The sequence below is a fragment of the Balaenoptera ricei genome, chromosome 4 (genome assembly GCF_028023285.1).
Source record: "Balaenoptera ricei isolate mBalRic1 chromosome 4, mBalRic1.hap2, whole genome shotgun sequence".
Classification (NCBI taxonomy): domain Eukaryota; kingdom Metazoa; phylum Chordata; class Mammalia; order Artiodactyla; family Balaenopteridae; genus Balaenoptera; species Balaenoptera ricei.
The window spans coordinates 156,712,684-156,727,312 of NC_082642.1; the positions used below are offsets into that span (position 1 = coordinate 156,712,684).

General features: G+C 38.4%; 1 protein-coding gene across 1 annotated transcript in view; it reads right to left on the minus strand.

Moving 5' to 3' along the window:
* Positions 1–14,629, minus strand: part of DSCAM (DS cell adhesion molecule) — a 740,935-nt gene that overhangs the window by 299,516 nt on the left and 426,790 nt on the right. Inside the window, exon 6 of the mRNA XM_059920026.1 lies at positions 2,982–3,260. Coding sequence (XP_059776009.1) covers positions 2,982–3,260 — 279 coding nt within the window. The remainder of the gene's footprint in view (positions 1–2,981; positions 3,261–14,629) is intronic.

Below are 14,629 nucleotides of genomic sequence, written 5' to 3' on the forward strand. Positions count from 1 at the left end.
GACAAACATGAATAACATTTGTGGTGCCACTAGCATGTGCCATAAAGCTACCAAATATCTTTTGAACATTAGTTAAGTCAGTCTTCCCCCAGTCCTGCAAGTTTTGTGTTATCATCTCCATTTTACAGAAGAAGAAACGATTATTCAGAGAGATCAATTAATTTAACCAAATCCATTCAACAGGTAAATGGCAAAAACCAGTTGTTTACCCCAGTTATTACTGACTTCTTGTGTCACCACATTGTGAACTCTTTAAGGAATTCAGTCTTCCAGATGGATAAGACAAATACAAGAAGGAAGATAGTAACCCCAAGCGTCCATTAGAGATGTACACTATGTGGAAGAGGATCGATAGAATGTCCTCAGACATCAAGGATGAATAGGACTGAGGCCAGCTGGGATGAAGAGAGGGCCTCGTGAAGAGTGGGAACTGCAGGAATTAGAGCATGAGGCACTGCCAGGTCTCAGGAAGAGTTTTGGATCAGTTTGGATGCAACACAAGGTCTCTGAACGAGAACAGTGGGAGAAAAATTACACAGGCAGTCTGGGACAAGATCACAAAAGACCTCGAGATTTTGGAATTAAATCAGAGGGAGCTAAAGAAAGCTTTCTAGAATTTTTAGCAAGTAAGTGCTATAGACAAACACATTTTTAGGAGAATCCATCGATCATATTGTGTTGGGCAGATGACAGTGGGGAAACTGGTCAGCAAAGGGGCATTGCAGATGTCTCGTTGAGGTGCAATTAAAACTCGATCTAGTAATGAGAACCTACTGCATAGCACAGGGAACTCTACTCAATGCTCTGTGGTGACCTAAATGGGAAGGAAGTCCAAAAATGAGGGGCTATATGTATACGTATAGCTGATTCACTTTACACAACATTGTAAAGCAACTATACTCCAATGAAAATTAATTTAAAAAACAAAACAAAACTCGGTCTAGGACTGGGTGGAGGTGGAGAGCACAGCTGAGAAACACAGTGAGATACGATCTCTAGGACTTGGCAGGACTTGGACATAAAAGAAAAGTCTTAAAGAGGATCCAGGACTTAAAGTTTGCATTTGGAGGGTTCGAGGCTGAAAGATGTCTAGAATAACAAGAGGCTGGTAAATGGTAGAGAGATGGTGGAGAGAAGTTTGGGATACTGTTCTTTGGAAGTGCCAGCTAAGCATCTGATATAAAATTGGGAGACATGCTGCTCACCTGACACTCAACAAGGAGGCTGAGGCCGAGCATGCAAATTCAGGGCTGTTTTCAGAGGGGAGGAACTTGAAGCCATAAAATAAAAGAGGGCACCAAAAGAAAAGAGACGAGATAGAACAGAAGAAGTTTCGGAATTTGGAACCCAGGAGCATCCTCTCCGCCTGGAGAAGAGAGACCAAACAAAGGGAATACTCAGAAGGGAGGATGGGAGCATTACAGACATATCTGGAACTTTTCCAGACGTGGCAGAGTACAAAGATGAAAACAAGCACAGTCAGAATTAAGACTTTTCCACAAATAACTTTTAAAACGTCGACAGTGGTAAATGCCTTTACAGAGAAAGCAATAAAATATTCTGAGCCTTGAGCAGGAAATAGGAGGGAAACAGGGGATGTTTTGAGAATGAGGCATTGCATTAGACTTAGAAAGATGGGAAGTTTTAGACATTCAAGTATTTGAAAACCATCTTACATTACATGAGGAGGGGGCAGCGTGACTTGCAATTAGGGAAGGAACAGGTTTGTACGGGAACAGGAAGAAGTCAGATTTCACAGGAGTAGGGTTGTTTGAAGAAAAACTATGAGAAGTATGACCGTACAGCTTTACTTGAGATGCTTTCCATACTATCCTAAGATATAAACTTTATTCAACAGAAACTGGGGAGCCACGAAAGGTGGGGTTGAGCCTGCATATTGGAGTGATTCTCATTGGCTGTCCAATGCTGCATTGTTTCGTCTACAAGGTTCTTCAGCCATCGAAATATAACCGTGCAGACATTACCCTCCTTTTCTTTCTAATCGCAGCCTAAGCATGTTCGAAAGACATTTGCAGGACTCAGTCTGGACAGCTGATTCCAGGCAGTCGTTGGGATATTTATTTCAAATGTACTCACTTGGGCTGGTATTGTGCTAAAGCTGTCTACACCCAGGGTGACACTGAAGAGGCAGTTCCATAAACAGGCAGAAGGCTGGAAAAAAGCCAGGGTAAGAAAATGCCTCCCTTTTCAATGTCAGACTCGTATTCAGTTTGTTCAGTTCAGTTCATCAAATTTGTATGTATACAGATATGTATGATAGCATACTGGCAACTGAGAGCCATATATTTTGACCAGAGTTCTGACACTCATTTCTGGCCACGTGATCTTGAGTAACTCACTGTGATTTGGTTTCTGCATGAGCAAAATTAAGGCTTTTCAACTAGGTTAGAGCGCTTCCCCCTGCAATCACACCCCTCCTTCTTCCGAGTCTACCTTTGGCATCCTTCTCAACATCTTCCTCACATCAGTCACTACAAATCAGTTAGAGATGAGATATATCTACCATACTTGGCCTAAATTATCTATAATATTGAGTCCAAGTCCAATATTTGGATAATTACAACCTTATATACAGCCCTCTATAGAGCTGATAATAGCCCCATTTAGAAATTTAAAGCAGCATCTGGAAACAGGCCAAGGACAACTGCTTTGATCTGATCACCACTGCTTTTGCTGACAGCACCACCCTACCCCTCTCCCTCCACTGACTTGCAGACAGGCTGACCATTCTGAATTCAACAGCTAGGTAATGTTATCTTGGAAATATATTCTGTGGCTCCCGACTCTCCAGCTGTGTAACCTTGAGAAGTTGGAGCCTCAATTTCCTTGTCTGTAAAATGGGGCTACTGTGGGTCTCAGCAGGGCTGCTGTGAGGATTCGTGGGGGCTAAAGAGAAAGCCCGGAGGTCGGCTTGTAACAAGAGCTCCACCATCACCACTGCAAGTTACCATCCAACTTACGTTTCACGTACAGGCGGCCTATCACCTTAGCAGTTCCATATCTGTTGGACACTTCACACACATAGCTGCCTGAGTCTGAGGGGCGTGCATTCTCAATAAGCAGCCCAGTCACGGTCTTCTGGAACCTTCCAGAAAGTTCCAGGGGCATGTTGTCCTTCAGCCAGCGGTAATCTGGCTCGGGGTGGCCGAGCGCTTTGCAAGGCAACTCCACACGTTGCCCCGCCATGGCTTTGCGATGATCAAACCCATCCAGTATGGACGGGGCTGAGTTCGCTGGGTCTGCAGAAGAAAAGAAAAGCTTCTTAGATATGAGTTAAAGTAGTCATTCGGAATCATAGGGCCTTGTGTATAATTCATATTCTATGGCTCATTCCACCTATTGATACAGAACTTTAAGATTATATATATATGAACAGAAAAAAGCACTATTCATATAAATTTCTTTTTCTCAGAATTTACAAAAGGTTGAAGCAGTTATATCACTAAAGAAGATATACAAATGACTGATAAGCACATGGAAAGATGCTCAAGTATCATTAGCCACTAGGGTAATACAAATTAAAACCACAGTGAGATACTACTTCATACCCACTAGGATGGCTATAATAAAAAACACAAGCAAGGGCTTCCCTGGTGGCGCAGTGGTTGAGAATCTGCCTGCCAAGGCAGGGCACACGGGTTCGAGCCCTGGTCTGGGAAGATACCACATGCCACGGAGCAACTGGGCCCGTGAGCCACAATTACTGAGCCTGCGCGTCTGGAGGCTGTGCTCCTCAACAAGAGAGGCCGCGATAGTGAGAGGCCCGTGCACCGCGATGAAGAGTGGCCCCCGCTTGCCATAACTAGAGAAAGCCCTCGCACAGAAACAAAGACCCAACACAGTCATAAATAAATAAATAAATAAATAATTAAAAAAGAATTAAATCTTAAAAAAAAAAAATGCTGACTTCCATCTTAAAAAAAAAAACAACAAAACACACAAGCAATAGCAAGGGCTTGTGAGGATGTGGAGAAGAAACTGGAACCTTCATACATTGTTGATAGGAATGTAAAATGGTGCAGCCACTTTGGAAAACAGTTTGGCAGCTACTTAAAATGTTAAAACTTCAGTTTACTGTAAGGTCCCAAAAGCTCCACTCCCAGGTATCTACCCTAGACAAAGGAAAACCTATGTTCACTCAAAGACTTGTTCACAAACGTTCATAGCAGGATTATTCATAACAGCCAAAAAGCTGAAGTAATCCAAAGGACCATTGTTTAGTGGATGGATAAACAAAATGTGAATATACATACATACTATTCGGCAATACAAAAGAGTGAAACACTGACACGTGTTACGACATGAAAGAACCTCGAAAGATTACGCTAAATGAAAGAAGGCAGATACAAAGCCATATACTGCAGGATTGGACTTAAATGAAATATGCAGAAAATGAAAATCTGCAGAGACAGGTAGTAGATTTGTAGTTTCCCGGAGCTGGAATTGGAATTGGCTGCAAATGGGCAGCAGGGATCTTTTTGGGTAGAAAATAATGTTCTAAAATTAGATTACAACTCTATGTATTTACTAAAATCATTGAATTGTATACTTAAAATGAGTGAAGCTTATGGTTGGTAAATTAAATCTCAATAAAACTATTTTACTAAAAAAGGAATGGGGCATTTCTTTTACTTTTTAAATAGACAATTTAAGTGATGCTTGATAACATGCTCTCATGGAGACATTTGGTCAGACATAGACTTAGTACAACCACACAACATTGGATTTAATTTCCATCTCTGTGTCTTCAAACTTTTTATCTACATTTTTAAAAATCAGTTGTTATCACAAAAATTTGCAAACTCACACAAAACAAGAGAAATGATATAATGTGTCCTATATAGTCATCACCCAGATACAACAGGCATCACAATATTTCTATCCTCCTTCTGCTTATTTCTCTATAGCCTTTGCTTTTGGTGCCAACATGCTTGAGTCAAGTCATAAAACCTATGTTATCCTATCACTCTATCACGAGAATGCTTCTCTGATGAAAATAAGAGTTTTCGTGTATAACCACAATGTCAGTATCACACAAGAGTAATAACAGTCTCTTGGTATCATCTATCATCTACCCCACATTCATTTTTTCGTAATGAGATAGAAAGTCATATTATTATTATTGTTTTTATAATTGAGCTAATCAAATCAGGATTGTTTTACAGTTAACATTTTGTTGTTATGTCTCCTTTTCAAATGTTTTTCCAGCTTTATTGAGGTATAACTGGCAAAAAATGTATATACTTAAGGTGTAAAATGTGATGGTTTCAGATAAATATATTTTGTGAAATGATCACCAAAATCAAGCTAATCAGCATTCATTGTCTCACATGGTTACCTTTTTTTTCTTTTCGTTCCCCTTCCTTCCTCCCCTCCACCAACTACCCATTTGTTCTCTGTGCTGCTGAGTCTGTTTTGTTATGTTTATTCATTTGTTGTTTTAGATTCCACATATAAGTGAAACCATATAGTACAACATTTGTCTTTCTCTGTCTGACTTATTTCACTCAGCATAATACCCTCTATGTCCATCGACGTTTTCACAGATGGCAAGATTTCATTTTTTATGACTAAATAATATTTCATTGTATATTTATAGCACATCTTCTTTATCCATTCATCTACTGATGTACACTTAGGTTGCTTCCATATCTTAGTGATTGTAAATAATGCTGCAATGAATATAGGGGTGCATATACCTTTTCAAATTAGTGTTTTTGTTTTCTTCAGATAAATACCCAGAAGTGGAACTGCTGGACCATATGGTAGTTCTATTTTTAATTTTTTGAAAAAGCTCCATACTGTTTTCCATAGTGGCTGTTCAGTGCATGAGGGTTCATTTTTTTGCACATCCTTGCCAGCACTTGTTATTTGTGGACTTTTTGATAATAGCGATTCTGAGAGATGTGTACTGATATCTCACCGTGGTTTTGATTTGCACTTCCCTGATAATGAGTGATGTTCAGCATCTTTTCATGTGTCTGTTGGCCATCTGTATGTCTTCTTTGGGATAAAAAAATGTCTATTCAGGTCTGCTACCCATTTTTTAACCAGGTTTTTTTTTGATGTGGAGTTGTATGAGTTCTTTGCATATTTTGGATATTAACCCCTTATCAGATATACCATTTGCAAATATATTCTTCCATTCAGCAGACTGCCTTCTCATTTTGTTGATACTTTTCTTCACTGCACAAAAGCTTTTTAGTTTGATGTATTCCCATATATTTATTTTTGCTTTTGTTTCCCTTGCCTGAGGAGACAGATCTAAAAAAATACTGCTAAGACCAATGTCAAAGAATGTACTGCCTATGTTTTCTTCTAGGAGTTTTACAGTTTCAGGACTTAAGTTTAGGTCTTTAATCCATTTTGAATTTATTTTTGTATATGGTGTGAAAGAGTAGTCCAGTTTGATTCTTTTGCCTGTAGGTATCCAGTTTTCCCAACACCATTTATCAAAGAGGCTATCTTTTACCCATTTTATATTCTTGCCACCTTTGTCATAGATTAATTGATCATAGAAGTGTGGGTTCATTTCTGGCCTCCCTACTCTGTTCCATTGATCTATGTGTCTGTTTTTGCATCAGTACCATACTGTTTTGATGACTGTAGTTCTGTAATATAGTTTGAAATCAGGGAGCATGATATGCTTCCAGCTTTGTTCTTCTTTCTCAAGATTGTTTAGACTATTCAGGGTTTCTTTGGTTTCCATACGAATTTTAGAATTATTTGTTTCTAGATATGTGAAATGCCATTGGTATTTTGATATGAATTGCAATGATTCTGTAGATTGCCATGGGGAACATGGCCATTTTAATCATATTTATTCTTCTGAGACATGAGCATGTTGTGTCTTTCCATTTGTTTGTGTCATCTTCAATTTCTTTCATCAATGTCTTCTGGGTTTTGGAATACAAGTCTTTTACCTCCTTGGTTAGATTTATTCCTAGGTATTTTTTTTTTTCAATGCACTTGTAAATGGGATTGTTTTCTTAATTTCTCTTTCTAATAGTTTGTTGTTAAGTGTATAGAAATGCAAGAAATTTCTGTAGTTTAGTTTTGTATCCTGTAACTTTACCAAATTTATTGTATGAGTTCTAGTAGGTTTTTGTTGGCATCTTTAGGATTTTTCTGTATATAGTATCATGTCCTCTGCAAACAGTTATAGTTTTACTTATTCTTTTCCAATTTGCATTACTTTTATTTCTTTTCTTGTCTGATTTCTGTGGCTTGGACTTCCAGTTCTATGTTGAATGAAAGTGTGAGAGTGAATATTCTTGTCTTGTTTCTAATCTTAGAGGAAATGCTTTCAGCTTTTCAGTGTTGAGTATGGTGTTAGCTGTGGGCTTGCCATATATATGTTGATGTATGTTCTCTCTATACCCACTTTGTTGAGAGTTTTTTTTTTTTAATTTTTATTTATTTTATTTATTTATTTTTGGCTGCGTTGGGTCTTCGTTGCTACATGCGGGCTTTCTCTAGTTGCAGTGAGCGGGGGCTACTCTTCATTGTGGTGTGTGGGCTTCTCATTGCGGTGGCTTCTCTTGTTGTGGAGCACTGGCTCTAGGTGCACAGGCTTTAGTAGTTATGGCACAAGGACTCAGTAGTTGTGGCTCATGGGCTCTAGAGCACAGGCTCAGTAGTTGTGGCGCATGGGCTTAGTTGCCCCACGACACGTGGGATCTTCCTGGACCAGGGCTCAAACCCATGATCCCTGCCTTGGCAGGCGGATTCTTAACCACTGCACCACCAGGGAAGACCCAAGAGTTTTTTTTTTTTTATCAAAAATGATTATTAAATTTTTCAAAAGCTTTTTCTGCCTCTACTGAAATAATCATATGATTTTGATTCTTCAATTTGTTAACATGGTGTATCACATTGACTGATTTGTGGATACTGAACTATTCTTGTATCCCAGGGATAAATCCCATGGATCATGGTGTATGTCTCTTAATGTATTGATGAATTCAGTTTGTGCTAATATTTTATTGAGGATTTTTGCAATATTCATTCTTGATGTTGGCCTGTAATTGTGTGTGTGTGTGTGTGTGTGGTGTCTTTGTCTGGTTTTGGTATCTGAGTGATTGGGTGATTCTGGCATCACAGAATGAGTTCGGAGGCATTCCTTCCTATTCAAATTTGGAATAGTTTGAGAAGGATTGGCTCTTCTGTAAATGGTAGAATTCACCTGGGAAGTTGTCTGGTCCTGGAACTTTGTTTGTTGAAAGTTTTTTTGTTTGTTTTTTGTTTTTTTACTGATTGATTTCATTAATGGTAATCAGTCTGTTTAGATTTCCTATTTCTTCCTGATTCAGTCTTGGGAGATTGTACATTTCTAGGAATTTATCCATTTCTTCTAGATTGTCCATTTTATTGGTGTATAATTGTGGTAATCTCTTATGATCCTTTGTATTTCTGTGGTGTTGGTTGTAACTTTTCCTCACTTATTTATGACTTTATTTATTTGGAACCTCTCTCTTTTTTTCTTGATGAGTCTGGCTAAAATTTTATAAATTTTGTTTATCTTTTCAAAGAACTAGCCCTTACTTTTATTGATTTTTTTCTATTTTTTTAGTCTCTATTTCATTTGTTTCTGCTCTGATCTTTATAATCTCTTTCCTTCTACTAACCTTGGTTTTGTTTTTTTCTTTTTCTAGTTCCTCTAGTATAAAGTTAGGTTGTTTATTTGAGATTTTTCTTATTTCTTGAGGAAGGCTTGCATCACTATAAACTTCCCTCTTAGAACTGCTTTTGCTGTGTCTCAGATTTTGGATTGTTGTGTTTTTGTTTTCGTGTGTATTCAGATATTTTAAAATTTCCTCTTTGGTTTCTTTAGTGACCCATTGGTTGTTTAGTAGCATCTTGTTTAGTTGCCACATGTTTGTGATTTTTGCAGTTTTTTTCTCTTGTAGTTGATTTGTAGTCTCATATCCTTGTGGTTGGAAAAGATGCTTGATATGATTTCAATCTTAAATTTACTGAGACTTGTTTTTGTGGCCTAGCATGTGATCTTTCCTGAAGCCCATCTGATCTAATGTTTCATTTAAGGTGAATCTTTCCTTATGGATTTTCTGTTTGGATGATCTGTCCATTGATGTAAGAGGGGTATTTAAGTTCCCTACTATTATTGTGTTGCTCTCAATTCCTCCCTTTAAATTTGTCAATATTTGCTTTATATATTTAGGGGATTTTATATTGGATGCATAGATTCAATTGTTATATCTTCTTTTTGGATTGATCTCTTTATCATTTTGTAATGTCCTTCTTTGTCCCTTTCAGTCTGTGTGTGTCTTTAGATCTGAAGTGCGTCTCTTGCTGGCAGCATATATATGGCTCTTGTTTTTGTGGGGTTTTTTTGTTTTTTGTTTTTTTTTCATTCAGCCACTCTATGTCTTTTGATTAGTTATGTACTTATTCCCATTTTGTTAATTGTTTTCTGGTTGTTTTGTAGTTCTTTTTTGTTGCTTTCTTCTTTTTATGCTCTCTTCCCTTGTGACTTGGTAACTATCTTTAGTGTTATGTTTGGATTCCTTTCTCTTTTTTGTGTATCTATTATAGATTTTTGGTTTGTGGTCACCAAATAGATATCTATCTATCTATCTACATATATATATGTATATATATATATATATGATTTTTTAAGTTGATGATCTCTTAAGTTTGAACGTATTCTAACAACCCTGCATTTTTACCAATGCTTAGCATATTTGACTTTGTATTTTACGTCTTTTTGTTTCGTGTATCCCTTAACTACTTATTGTAGATATAAATCATTTTATTGCTTTTATCTTTTAACCTTTTTACTTGCTTTATAAGTAGCTGATCTACTATCTTTACTGTATGTTTGCCTTTTTACCAATGAGATTTTTCCTTTCATAATTTTCATATTTCTAGGTGCTGTACATTCTTTCTTGCTTAGAGAAGTCCCCTTATCATTCCTTGTAAAATGGGTTTACTGGTGGGTGTTGAAATCTTTCACCTTTTGCTTGTCTGTAAAGCTCTCCACCTCTCCTTTGTGGAGTGTTCTTGATTTTTTCCTTTCATCACTTTAAATATATAATGCCACTCCTCTCTGGCCTGCAAAGTTTCTTCTGAAAAGTGAGCTGACAGTCATCTGGGAGTTCCTTTGTACTTAATTAATTTCTTTTCTGTTGCTATGTTTAAGTTTCTCTCTTTAGCTTTAATTTTTGCCATTTTAACTGCAATGTGTCTTGGTATGGACCTCTTTGGTTCACTTTGTTTGAGATTCTCTGTGCTTCCTGGACCTAGATATTTGTTTACTTTCCCTGGATAGGGAAGTTGTCAGCTATTATTTCTTCAAATAAGTTGTCTTCCCCATTCTCTCTCTCTCCTCTTTATGAAGCCCCTGTAATGTGAATGTTAGTATGCTTGATGTTGTCTTGGAGGCCTCAAACTGTCCTCATTTTTTAAATCCTTTTTTCTTTTTTCAGTTCAGCTTGAGTGATTTCCATTACTCTGTCTTCCAGTTTGCTGATCTGTTCCTCTTTGTCATCTAATCTACTATTGATTCCTTCTAGTGTATTGTTATTTCAGTTATTGTATTCTTCAGCTCTGTTTGGTTCTAATTCTTTGCTGCCACCAGCATCTCACTGGGTTCATCCATTCTTTTCTTGAGTTTACTGAGCATCTTTATGATCATTACCTTGAACTCTGTATTGGGTAGATTATTATCTCCACTGCACTTAGTTCTTCTGGCATTTTATCTTGTTCTTCTGTATGCAATATATTCCTCAGTTGCCTCATTTTGTCTAATTCTCTGTTTTTATTTCTATGTATTAGGTAGGTCAGTTACATTTCCTGATCTTGGAGAAGTGTCCTTATATAGGAAACATCCTATGGGTCCCAGCAGCACACTCTGCTCTGGTCACCAGAGCTATATGCTCTAAGGGTGCCCTTATGTGGGCTGTATGCACCCTTCTGTTGTAGTTGAGCTCACTATTGTGGGAGTGCTGGTAGGCAGGGCTGGACCCCAGCCTGGTTGGCTGGCAGGCCCTGCCTCATGCAGAGGTTGCTGCCCCACTAATGGGTGGGGCTGGGTCTCCATGCAGCAGGCTGCTAGCCTGGGTCGGGGAGTCCAAGGTGTGCTGCCAACCGGTCCATGGGTGGGTAAACCTCCAACACTACTAGGCGAGAAAGAGGACACTAAACAGGCACTTGCCAGCACTAGTGCCCTCATGGTACAATGAGCTCTCCAAAATTGCTGCCACCAGCATCTCCCCAGGGGGGAGTCCCAGTTGCTTAGTGCCTCTGCAGGAGGCTCTCCAAGATCAGCAAGTGAGTCTGACCCAGGCTCTTTTCAAATTACTGCCTCTGCGCTGGGTATCAGAGTGTGTGAGATTTTGTATGAGCCCTTTAAGAGTTCTATTTTCTTCAGCTCTCCTGTTCTGCTGTATACAAGCCCCACTAGCTTTCAAAGACAGACAGTCTGGGGATTCACCTTCCTGATGCAGGACCTTCAGGCTCAGAAGCCTGTTGTGGGGCTCAGACTCTTCACTCCTTGGGGAGAACCTCTGCAATTGTGATTCTCCTTCCTTGTGGGTTGCCTATCCAGAGGTGTGATCTTGACTATATCATGTCTCTGCCCTTCTTACCGGCTCATTGTGGTTCCTTCTTTACCTCTTTAATTGTGGAAAACTAGTCTTCAGGTCATTCTCATCAATAGTTTCTCTGCAAATAGTTCTAATTTTGGTGTGCCCATAGCAAGAGGTAGCTCAGGGTCTTCCTACTCTGCCATCTTGGCCACACCCCCTTACCAGTGATCTTAGTTGTTATGGCTCTTGATTCTCTTTTAATTCAGATAAGACTCTCCTTCTATTTCTTTTCATGTCTTTGACTCATTGAAGAAACCAGGTGAGTTATCTTACAAGAAATCTCACATTTTGAATTTCTTTCTTCATGGTGTCATTTAACCTGTTCCTCTATTGCCGTTTTCCTTATAACTGGAATTTAGTTGTAATGGATAGTCTAGATCAAGTTCAACCTTTTTTCTTTCCCTTTGCATCTACATCATGTGTTGCTTTCCCACACTCAGTGAGACTAAATTGATCAGAAAATTCAGATGATAATGTTTGTCTGAATTAAGTTATTTTATTAAGGGTTGAAAATGGCAATTTTAAAATTTCCATTTTCTTTCACATTCAATAGATGTAATTATTCTGTAAATAAGAACTTTTCTCCCTGAACTAGGGTTATTTGGTTATCTTGAAATACAGTAGTTACAAGAAAGACAGGAAGAAATTTTGTTGTTATCTTTAATGACTAATTATCAAAATCCAGAGTTGGTGCCTGCCTTAGTTACCTCTAAGTAGATGAATAAGTTTCTTATTATTGCTTTTGTTATTATTAAATGTATATGTATGTGTGCACATGTAAGTATATATGTAAATGATTATATAAGCATATATATGTACATATATGTGTATTATATACACACATATGTGTGTATGTGTGTGTGTGTATGTATATATATATATATATACACATACACACACACACATACATACATATATATATATATGCATACATACAATTGTGACAAGACCCCATTTATGTTCCAGGCTCATCTTATATGTTTCCTGTCTCAGACCAATAATCCATTGTTCTTCCAAGGAACCATGGTCCCTGTTATTGGGGAATAATATTTAAAGGAGACTATGATCTAGGTGGTAGAGGTGCTTGTTGCTGTTGGTTGCCCACTGCCCACTGAAAAGGGAAAGAACTTGGAATCACATATTAAAAAAAACAGCAAGTGTGTACTGATACTTTCTATTGGATATTTCATGAATTTTATTAATTCTTTGGTTTTCTATTTTTATCTTTTCTCTTACACTGAAAATCTTTGTTCCAAATAAAAATAATACAAACATAGTTAATTTTCCCTCTGTTAGAGCATTTTATAGGATGAAATTCTCCTAGGGCCTCCCATACTGCTGAGCCTTCTCTCTCTGTTTAGTGTTCCACTCTGGCTCAATTTGATTCCTAAATCCAGCAGTTTCCCTCAGGGTGAGTTTCTGTTCTTCTGAAAGTAGTATTTGCTAAATATTTCTGAGATCTGCAAGGAGTTAGTCTACTACCAAACTATGTGATATCATGGCCCTTTTGCATTCAGCTTCTCAGAGCTTGTGTAGGTCTATCAAATTGTTGTGAATATTCTTAGACACATTTTCCTAGGTTTCCATTCAAGAGATGGTCCTCTGCTGTTTACTTATTTTTTTAAATTTATTTTTGGCTGTGTTGGGTCTTCGTTGCTTCGCACAGGCTTTCTCTAGTTGCAGCAAGAGGGGGCTTCTCTTCATTGTGGTACGTGGGCTTCTCATTGCTGTGGCTTCTCTTATTGAGGAGCATGGGCTCTAGGCATGTGGGCTTCAGTAGTTGTGGCATGTGGGCTCAGTAGTTGTGACGCATGGGCTTAGTTGCTCCGCGGCATGTGGGATCTTCCTAGACCAGGCCTCGAACCTGTGTCCCTTGCATTGGCAGGCGGATTCTTAACCACTGCGCCACCAGAGAAGTTCCTGTCCTCCGCTTTTTGGAGATGAGCATTTGCTGACAATTTTGCAGTTCGGTGACTATATAGTAATCCCAGTAACTCTTCCCTTTTCACTATCCATCACCTAATGTTACACTGCTGCTCTTCCTACGCTGGTCCTATTGTTGTCAGTAGTTTGTCCATAGCCCCCCACATTTAACAGTTTCTGGGGAATCCCCATCACCTAGTTTTGTTGATGTCATCCACATGCTTTTTCTTTTGTCATCCTATTGCATCTGTTTCGGCTTCAAGAGGAGTTTGGAGTCATTAAAAACCTTGTTACTAACATGCCCCCGGCCATGATCCAAACCCCATGTGTACATTTTTAAATGAATTTAAATCTAATTTAAAATAAAATTAATTTCTCTTTGCCTTCAAAGCTTAGAACTCTAGAACAATAATCTGCACTCAGTGTCTATGTTCTCATCTTCTAGCACTGACAATCTCCTCCCTCAACTACTTTATTAAAATGTCTGTGACCAAAAAGTCATAAGTGCAATTCACCACATGCAGCAGACTCTCTTATGAGCCTTTTGATTATGTGTGACTCTGCTGACTTCTCCCTTCTTGCAAATACCACCTTTAACCCCAAACGTTCAGTCTTATTCCCTCTCTTCTGCTGGCATCTGAGTGTATGGCATTCCTTCACTAGATTCTGCTCTGATGCTCCTCACTTATCTGCACAAACGCTCACGAGGCGACCTCATGGACGCTCATCACTTCCATGGTGACCCAGTGCTAATGAGTCCTGCTGCCTATTTTTGAAACATCAGCAAAACATGCTTAAAAAAAAAAATTAAAAATAAATAAATAAATAACCTTGGGATTAAGAAAAACAAATTTGCCTTTCCCACTCAGAGTTAAATTTGAAAATCAGTACTTACTGATTTAGAGTAGAGATAAACAAGGTTACCTTTTCAGGCTTTCTCTCTTTTTAGGTTTCTCTTTAGAGAAAAATGGGCTCCCAGATTATCATCACTTAATTCACGTTCTTTCGATGGAGACATGTTTATTTGCGTCTTTTGCCAAGCTCCATCTCATACCCAGATCCGTGCCACCCCCAGA